At 51.3% G+C, this 8,022-nt stretch overlaps 5 protein-coding genes across 5 annotated transcripts; 4 read left to right on the top strand and 1 right to left on the bottom strand.

The window, feature by feature from the left end:
* Nucleotides 1-1,121: 1,121 nt before the first annotated feature.
* PHYSODRAFT_534494 (hypothetical protein) lies at nucleotides 1,122-1,370 on the top strand (the record flags this gene model as incomplete). The annotated part of the gene is made up of 1 exon (XM_009541068.1): nucleotides 1,122-1,370. The coding sequence occupies one exon, from the start codon at nucleotides 1,122-1,124 to the stop codon at nucleotides 1,368-1,370; it is 249 nt and encodes an 82-aa protein (XP_009539363.1).
* A 23-nt stretch (nucleotides 1,371-1,393) lies between these two features.
* PHYSODRAFT_534456 (hypothetical protein) lies at nucleotides 1,394-2,011 on the top strand (the record flags this gene model as incomplete). The annotated part of the gene is made up of 2 exons (XM_009541067.1): nucleotides 1,394-1,641; nucleotides 1,720-2,011. Coding segments are annotated over 2 exons (540 nt in total), but the record flags the coding sequence as incomplete, so codon positions are not given.
* Nucleotides 2,012-2,128: 117 nt separating this feature from the next.
* PHYSODRAFT_247217 (hypothetical protein) lies at nucleotides 2,129-2,521 on the bottom strand (the record flags this gene model as incomplete). The annotated part of the gene is made up of 1 exon (XM_009541066.1): nucleotides 2,129-2,521. A coding segment is annotated over one exon (393 nt), but the record flags the coding sequence as incomplete, so codon positions are not given.
* A 2,088-nt stretch (nucleotides 2,522-4,609) lies between these two features.
* Nucleotides 4,610-4,822, top strand: PHYSODRAFT_534471 (hypothetical protein; the record flags this gene model as incomplete). Its single annotated transcript, XM_009541065.1, has 1 exon — nucleotides 4,610-4,822. A coding segment is annotated over one exon (213 nt), but the record flags the coding sequence as incomplete, so codon positions are not given.
* Nucleotides 4,823-4,921: 99 nt separating this feature from the next.
* PHYSODRAFT_534578 (hypothetical protein) lies at nucleotides 4,922-5,200 on the top strand (the record flags this gene model as incomplete). Its single annotated transcript, XM_009541064.1, has 1 exon — nucleotides 4,922-5,200. One exon carries the CDS (start codon nucleotides 4,922-4,924, stop codon nucleotides 5,198-5,200), a length of 279 nt encoding a protein of 92 aa, XP_009539359.1.
* Nucleotides 5,201-8,022: the final 2,822 nt, after the last annotated feature.

The raw sequence follows: 8,022 nt of genomic DNA, 5'->3' as shown, positions 1-8,022 counted from the left end.
GCGTCCCGAGGTCAGCGCGTCAAGTAGCACAGGCGGTCAGCAGCAGCAGATGCGTCGACTCACAGGCGCTGAGCGTGTGACGACTCCAACGACGCTGGACTTGGAGAGTGAGGGGCGAACTGGCAGGCTGGACTTGACCGCAGCGTGCACAGTATCACGGGCAGCCACGCGCCGTAAACGATGGGTACGGCCAGCACATGTGTACCACCGTCGTCCGAGGCGTGGAAACCGGAAGCACGGAGCGTGGTCGGCCAGGGACACTTGGGATCGAGCTTGCAAAATCGGAAATGAGCTCCGATGCGAGAAGGTCATTTTGATTCGGAGCAAGCCGAGCAAGCCGACCAAACAACAGTGGATCGATTTGAACTAATTCCGCCAATCACACTTCTTGTTGAACTTTGGCAGCCAATCACTGTCATCGATTTTTCGGAGACAGGTTTTGATTGGTCAAAGCGAAGACATGGGGAAAATGTCAGCGCGGGAAAGCTTGAAAAGATCAACCAAAGCAAAATGGGCACCAAAAAGGCGAGCCTTTACATGTTGTGTAAACCACTTCAAATACCAATAGCCTATTTATGTGACATTATGTATCGCGACCGCTCTACCCGTTCTCCCTCGCCGAAACGCCCTACCATCGGCATTCCCCCAATCATGGTCTCGATGGACCTGGTCGGAAGCGTCTCCGCCGTCGGCGACACGGATGCGATGGTGGCGGGCGACTCGGGCAGCAAGCACAACGGCGGCCGCAGCGCCGCCGTGTGTGCCGTCAACAGCATGGTCTCGGAGGCTTCCGCGGCGACCGTGGCCGTGTTGGACGTGATCAGGGGCGTCTCCGCTGGCATGGTCACGAACGTGACGGTGGCATTCGGCGCGGTCGATGAGACTAATAGGGGTGCTTTCGTGTTGGCTGGGCAGCGCCACGAGAGCGTTTATAGCAGCGGCATCGATAGCCGGGCTTAGTTGCCTTGCTGGCGGTAGGAGCGTCTTGAACCTGGTGTTGAGTACATTGATGGGGATGGGACCATTGTGAAAGGTCGGTAGGTTATCAGGCGAAGAAGTATGAGACCAAATATCTTATGGTATGTATGGCATTATAGATTTCTAGATCTCGTGGCAACCCGATGGCAGACTTCTCGGACGAAGAGGACTTGCTGCTTTATCGGCTGGCAAAGGAGCAGGTTGATGCAGGCCGCCGAATTAACTGGCGGACTGTCTGGTTGGGGATGCCATACTGCGGGAAGACACAGCGACAGCTGCAGATTCGTCTAAAGACGCTGAAGAGGACACACGGCGTGAGCTTAGATTCTTTCCCAAGGAGATTTCGGGATCAAAAATCGGCACGGACGCGCTTAGTGGTGGCCACAAGGTGAGCGCTCCCGATAATATTGGCAACGTTCATGACGCTGTGTCAAGTTTGTATGCCTCGGCCTTGCGTCAACCCGTCCATGCGCCGGATTGTCATGCTGGTGAGATTTCGCCAACTGGGGTTTCAGCAATACTGGCAGTCATTCCAACGCTTACAATCGCCGACGCTTTTGTTGACTTTGGATCTGGGATCGGCAACGTGGTTGCACAAGTGGCATTGGAGACTTGTGTTGGGAGATGCATCGGGATTGAGTTCCAGGACAACTTGGCAAACATGTTCAAACTGCTGATTCGTGGCGCACGCGTGGATTTCCCGAATTTATCCAAGGTCACGATTCACGAGGCCGACCTCAGAGCGATGAGCCCTGCCGTACGCGAGGATATTGACGGGTGCAGTGTTTTATTTGCGAACAATATCGTTTTCGAGCCTACAAGTTTTGCGGCGCTGGAAGACTTTGCATCTTCAGCAGCAGGTTTGGTCCACGTCGTTGTCATGGCAACAATTTGCGGCCGGCACCGCCCAACCTGCCCGCGCAACTTCTGCTCTGTCTGGACGCTCCGACAGCGTATCGACGTTCAAGTGTCTTGGTCTTCCCAGCTTCATCACGCATACTGGTACACCAGGGTTGTAGAGCCCTACATCTAAGTACCTCGCGCAGAATGGAAAGGGACATTCAATATACTTCGTTTGTCAGACATGTTCATCCCACTGTTCATTACCTGTAGAGCCAATAACATATATCAGCCATTGTACACATCTACATCAACGTCTTGCACGGACATCGTAGCTCTGACCGCATCCCCCAAGGTCCATCGCGCCTGAAAACCTGCTGTCGATGTCGCTGGCGACGCCGCTGACGCTACTACCGGCGGCAACCGGCGTGCGGACTGCCGCTGTCGTTGCGCTCGCTGCCCGAGCCGAATGCCACCGTCGCGTTCGTGACCATGCCACCGTCGCGTTCGTGACCATGCCAGCGGAGACGCCCCCGATCACATCCAACACGGCCACGGTCGCCGCGGAAGCCTCCGAGACCATGCTGTTGACGGCACACACGGCGGCGCTGCGGCCGCCGTTGTGCTTGCTGCCCGAGTCGCCCGCCACCATCGCATCCGTGTCGCCGACGGCGGAGACGCTTCCGACCAGGTCCATCGAGACCATGATTGGGGGAATGCCGATGGTAGGGCGTTTCGGCGAGGGAGAACGGGTAGAGCGGTCGCGATACATAATGTCACATAAATAGGCTATTGGTATTTGAAGTGGTTTACACAACATGTAAAGGCTCGCCTTTTTGGTGCCCATTTTGCTTTGGTTGATCTTTTCAAGCTTTCCCGCGCTGACATTTTCCCCATGTCTTCGCTTTGACCAATCAAAACCTGTCTCCGAAAAATCGATGACAGTGATTGGCTGCCAAAGTTCAACAAGAAGTGTGATTGGCGGAATTAGTTCAAATCGATCCACTGTTGTTTGGTCGGCTTGCTCGGCTTGCTCCGAATCAAAATGACCTTCTCGCATCGGAGCTCATTTCCGATTTTGCAAGCTCGATCCCAAGTGTCCCTGGCCGACCACGCTCCGTGCTTCCGGTTTCCACGCCTCGGACGACGGTGGTACACATGTGCTGGCCGTACCCATCGTTTACGGCGCGTGGCTGCCCGTGATACTGTGCACGCTGCGGTCAAGTCCAGCCTGCCAGTTCGCCCCTCACTCTCCAAGTCCAGCGTCGTTGGAGTCGTCACACGCTCAGCGCCTGTGAGTCGACGCATCTGCTGCTGCTGACCGCCTGTGCTACTTGACGCGCTGACCTCGGGACGCACCGGGCATGAAGTTGGACTCGCTGTCCGTCGTGTACCCACCCGACGACCACGTCCCGCACAACCGCCGCAACAGCGCATTTGTTGTCGATAACGCAGTGCTACTAGAACTGGCGCTGGGATGGTGTCGTTTGTCCCGTAGTCCCCAACTCTCCTCACGGCATTGCCGCCGGGTGTGGCTGTCAACCACGTTCAGCTGCGAGACGCCAAGATTCCGCTACAGGACCCCGAGATGGAGCGTCGGAGGCGGCACTGGACGACTGCCCACTAGACCTGCAGGTGGACGGCGTTCTCCCGCCCTTTTTCGCTTCCAGCGATCCTCATCGACGGACAACCGCACGTAGATGCCTCAGGAGGGAGCGGGGTGCCACCGGCGACAAAGATCAAGAGAGGCTACCGCTAGAAATGGAGCGTTCGAGTCCCATCGGGGGTCAAGATGGAGCCTGAAGTCGCCATGACGACGACGTCGCAAGCGCCCAATTTGCCCTGCGACATGGACACGCAGGCGGCATTGGCACTTGGCAGCAGTGTATCTACGATGGGCGTCACCACTGTCGCCGTGTACCGTAGTTCGGACCGTCACTATGGGGCTTGCATGGGTCAACGTAACTGTGGAGACGATGCCGAAGCCGCTACAGCACTTACATTTGGTAGCAATACTGGAGTAAATCTAAGTACCGTATGTTACCGTTGAACGCTTTGAGTACTCGTACTATTCATGACTCTGTGTAATTACACTGTATTCAACCCGCACTCGATATCCGATGCATTTTGCACGGTACCTTATCAGCACAGCTACGCTGCATTCCGCATGGCGGGCATTGAACCTGCACCGGTGGGTTCAAACTCCACCATACTATACTAACATCACATACAACGATGAGTCGAACCACCCCATACAAAGCCTAGTACGTTAGGTCCCTTTGAACACTTCGAACATGGCCATACAAATAACAATATATTCGGTCCATCATATCCACCCAACAACGCTGATCTCTAGTACTTCATCATTCTAGATTCTGCGCTCAAGTGGAAAGATGGTTGTTCGCAGGAAGGACGCGGATAATGTAGAGGTACGTGTTTTGGCTGTTTCGGCATCGTGTGTTATGCTAGTGCTAATACGAACGGCTATGTATGGGTAGCTGCCAGGACCAACGAAGACGCATGCAAGCGATGGAAGGCGAATTTACGGATCGTCCAAGACGCTTGAAATGGTAGTGATGACATTGTTTCGGCCGTGCTGATGCTCATCGCATATATAGTCTTTGGCTTTGTGTAGCGCCGGTGAGCAACTGGAGTTCGACAATCTGTATCCAGTATTTGTGACCCCTTCTGGGCGAGAGCGGGTAAGTTCGTGTAGCTACGCAATAACGTTTGGCTAAAGCTAATCAGTGCCTACCTGTAGAGAACCGAAGCGAGATGTGGCACGTCGATCGACATAGACGACTTCATAATTGCACTGCCAGTGAAACAGATGAACGACCTCTACGTGGCGATTTGTCGCGGTGAAGATGACCGTGCGCTCAACTTTATCTGGATGATGCGTTGGCAGGAGACGTGCATGGAGCTGTCTGAGGTAAGCCAAAATGTGTATCGTGGCTGGTTACGGGTAATGATATCTATGTTTGTATTCAATATGAAAATGTAGATCACGCGACCGCAAATTCGGGCACGTCTAAAATGTATAAACTCCAACTTGTTGCGGTATCGCGAGGAGCAAGACGAACATATCGAGCGCTTTATCGCGATGGAGGCGGACCCTTCCACACCACACGACACCCTCATGAACCATTATAAGGAAGGCCTTGACTTGCAGAAACGCTACAACATAGTTGCCGATCTAGCCACAGCTATGGACAGAGTCGATATGCTGGCGGACCAACTCAAGGATCAAGCTCACTGGACATGCTCTTGCGAGAAGCGCGCATACCACCGCTCGCCCCAATGGCTTCAAGAGCAACCTCTCGACTTGGCACCACAAGCTCTAAGGCCGCGCTGGTTTTGGCCTCCCCGCTATCATGGGTGATATCCAGTTGATTCGCTGGGCAGGACGCTCCAAGGTGAAAACACGTTACTGAAGTTACTATGTCCTCCCCCTAGTAACAGAGCAATATGCAATTAAGTTGAATGTAATATCTCAAGTAATGTTTCATCTAGTGTGAATTGATAATTCTAACGAAACCCAAAGCTGTCTGAATACAGTGATCCTTTGCTCCAGCACGTATACCCATTCCGCCCACATCCACCAAGGCCACGGTCACCTCCATCGTGTCCGAGACCCTGCTGTCGATGTCGCTGGCGACGCCGCTGACGCTACTACCGGCGGCAACCTGCGTGCGGACTGCCGCTGTCGTTGCGCTCGCTGCCCGAGCCGAATGCCACCGTCGCGTTCGTGACCATGCCAGCGGAGACGCCCCCGATCACGTCCAACACGGCCACGGCCGCCGCGGAAGCCTCCGAGACCATGCTGTTGACGGTGCTGACGGCGCTCCCGTAGCCATTTCGCCCGCTGCCCGAGATGCCCGCAGTCATCGCGTGCTTGTCGCCGCCGTCGGAGACGCTCCGGCCAGGTCCAGGACAGCCGCCATAGTCGCCAGCGTCGCATCGGAGACCACGACGCCGCCGCTTCACAACTAGGAAAAGCCCCACATAATCCACAAGATGGCGCTGTGATCCACGGTACTGCTCTTACTAATGTTTTGTTAGGGTGCTGTTCTCACTGTACTGCTTCCACTGATACTTTTGTCGATTCGCAGCGAATCACAGAGAAGCAGTAAAATGATGCCTCACGTATCTTTTTGATCGAAAGGTCGCTTCAAACCTCCCATCACGTATACTTTTGATCAGTTGGCCTCGCAAACCTAATACAGCAAAATGATACCTCATGCATCATTTTACCCCGTTTTACTTAAAGTTTGTATGGTGTCCCTTCAAACAGAAATGTATGGCGTTAACGATAGGGTTAATATTCACGAAGATCATGGACGTGTACGAGATTCCTGGAGTGACCTTCGATCTGGCGGAAACTATCGCGGCCAAGACGGTGAAAGACCTCCTGGCAAAGTTTGTTCCTGAAGCCCGGATGAAAATGAAATGAAGGGAAACACCTTCCCGTCAGGAAAATACTTAACGGATAGCGCCAAATAGCGTACCCTTCCCGAATTGAATACCTCCTCTCAAATCTGATAGAATGTGCTCAGTATACAAAGCTATTGTACCTACGCCAATTTGTATACCTCAACCAAACCGTATAGAACGTTGAGTGCTTATAATTTTCTTGAAATTTATGTGAAGTTTAGCATGTAAACATCTTTTGATTGGCTAAGAGATGTCTTAAAATTGAAAATCACCCTTTATTTTCCGTATAAGTATTACTTTGTCAAATACGGCAAGCAAGATCCGGTTATTTTTATCTTTTTAAAGACCACAGTTTAAAAACTGACACTTGTATTCGGTACTGTTTGCATTTTGTGTAACTTTACGCAAAATTACCGTAAGGTACCCAAAGAAAAATGGTTTTGGTTGTTGGTCTAAGTTCTGCTTGCATCTAACGGCATGAGAGACGTTGTGAACCAACGCTGCGCAATCTATGGATGTCTCCATGGTTTGAAGACTGGTACATACGTTGGCAGGATGCCATCAAAGAGGTTTTGCAGAACGTAGCTAGCTCTACACACAATATTTCAGACTTGAATGCGTCGGAGCTACTTTGGTAGTATAACCCCCTTCCTATTTGTATATCTTTCTAGATTTGACAAGTGTTCAATTCAATAGTATGCGGTATACAAATTGGCGTTTTCCGTTAGCTACCGTTTTTGCCATCGGTGTAGTGTCTAGGAATCGAAGCACACACAGCTTGAACTCGTACGTACTTAAGTAATCGCAACGAGCGCTCGTACTGCTTTGGCCGCGCGTCACCTTCACTTTTTAAGCGCGTTCTACCTGTTCGCGCCATTCAAAATGGCGTAACGCAACGAGCGCGGCTATCAGGCTCCGAGATTGAATGTCTTATTTCAAGTGTGAATTATATGGCTTTCATTGGATAATCGAAAGTGTGCTCTATGATATATATGTGCTCTATGATATTGTGCTTTGCAACCGGTATTCCCTCCTAATTAGTGCACTAGATAGTGTTCGTACTTAGTGGTAAATCATAGTGGCTTTGAAGTCGTGTTTCGAAGCCAGCTTGGCTCGGAAATGGCACTTTCGGAAAGTGCCAAAAGGATGCTAATCCATGCTGGATGTGCTAAATCATGCAGGAGATGACATACGCGCGAGGAATTAAGTTTCAAGTAGATTGAAGCCTTTTTGTAAAAGTCTAAGTAGGTGAATGCATCAATTTGCAAGTAGATTGCCACAGTCAAAAATAACGTTTTATCATATCCGAATTGAACGTTAATTTTATGGGCAAAAATAACTGTTTTCCAGGGCCAAGTAATATCGTACGAAATTACCTTTTTAGAGTAAGAGTGTCGTAATGCTAATGTGTAAGTTTACATCATCGCTTCGTAGAATTGTATGCACGCAGACCAAACTAACGCACTTGGTTCTGTATTAAAACTTCGTCGGCCGCGCGTCTGATAAGTACAGTTGGGTTTGTTGAAAAGTCTGAAAGCAACAACCTACGACTCGTAAGTTTTAAAACGGACGGGCATTCTGAGCAGGCCACGCCTCTGTTAAGTACTCTTACGTTTATTGTAACGTACGACAGCAATAACTTACGACTCGTAAGTTTTAAAACGGACGGGCATTCCGAGCATCTCACTTCGCGGTATTCTGAGCTTCTTGGCGTACATTTTGAAACGGACGTTCATACTTTTTTTCAGTATCTTGGGCCGGAGCTTAGCA

The sequence above is a fragment of the Phytophthora sojae genome, assembly GCF_000149755.1.
Source record: "Phytophthora sojae unplaced genomic scaffold PHYSOscaffold_18, whole genome shotgun sequence".
Lineage (NCBI taxonomy): Eukaryota > Oomycota > Peronosporomycetes > Peronosporales > Peronosporaceae > Phytophthora > Phytophthora sojae.
The sequence above is the reverse complement of the archived record's forward strand: the minus strand, read 5'-3'. Positions and strand labels throughout refer to the sequence as shown.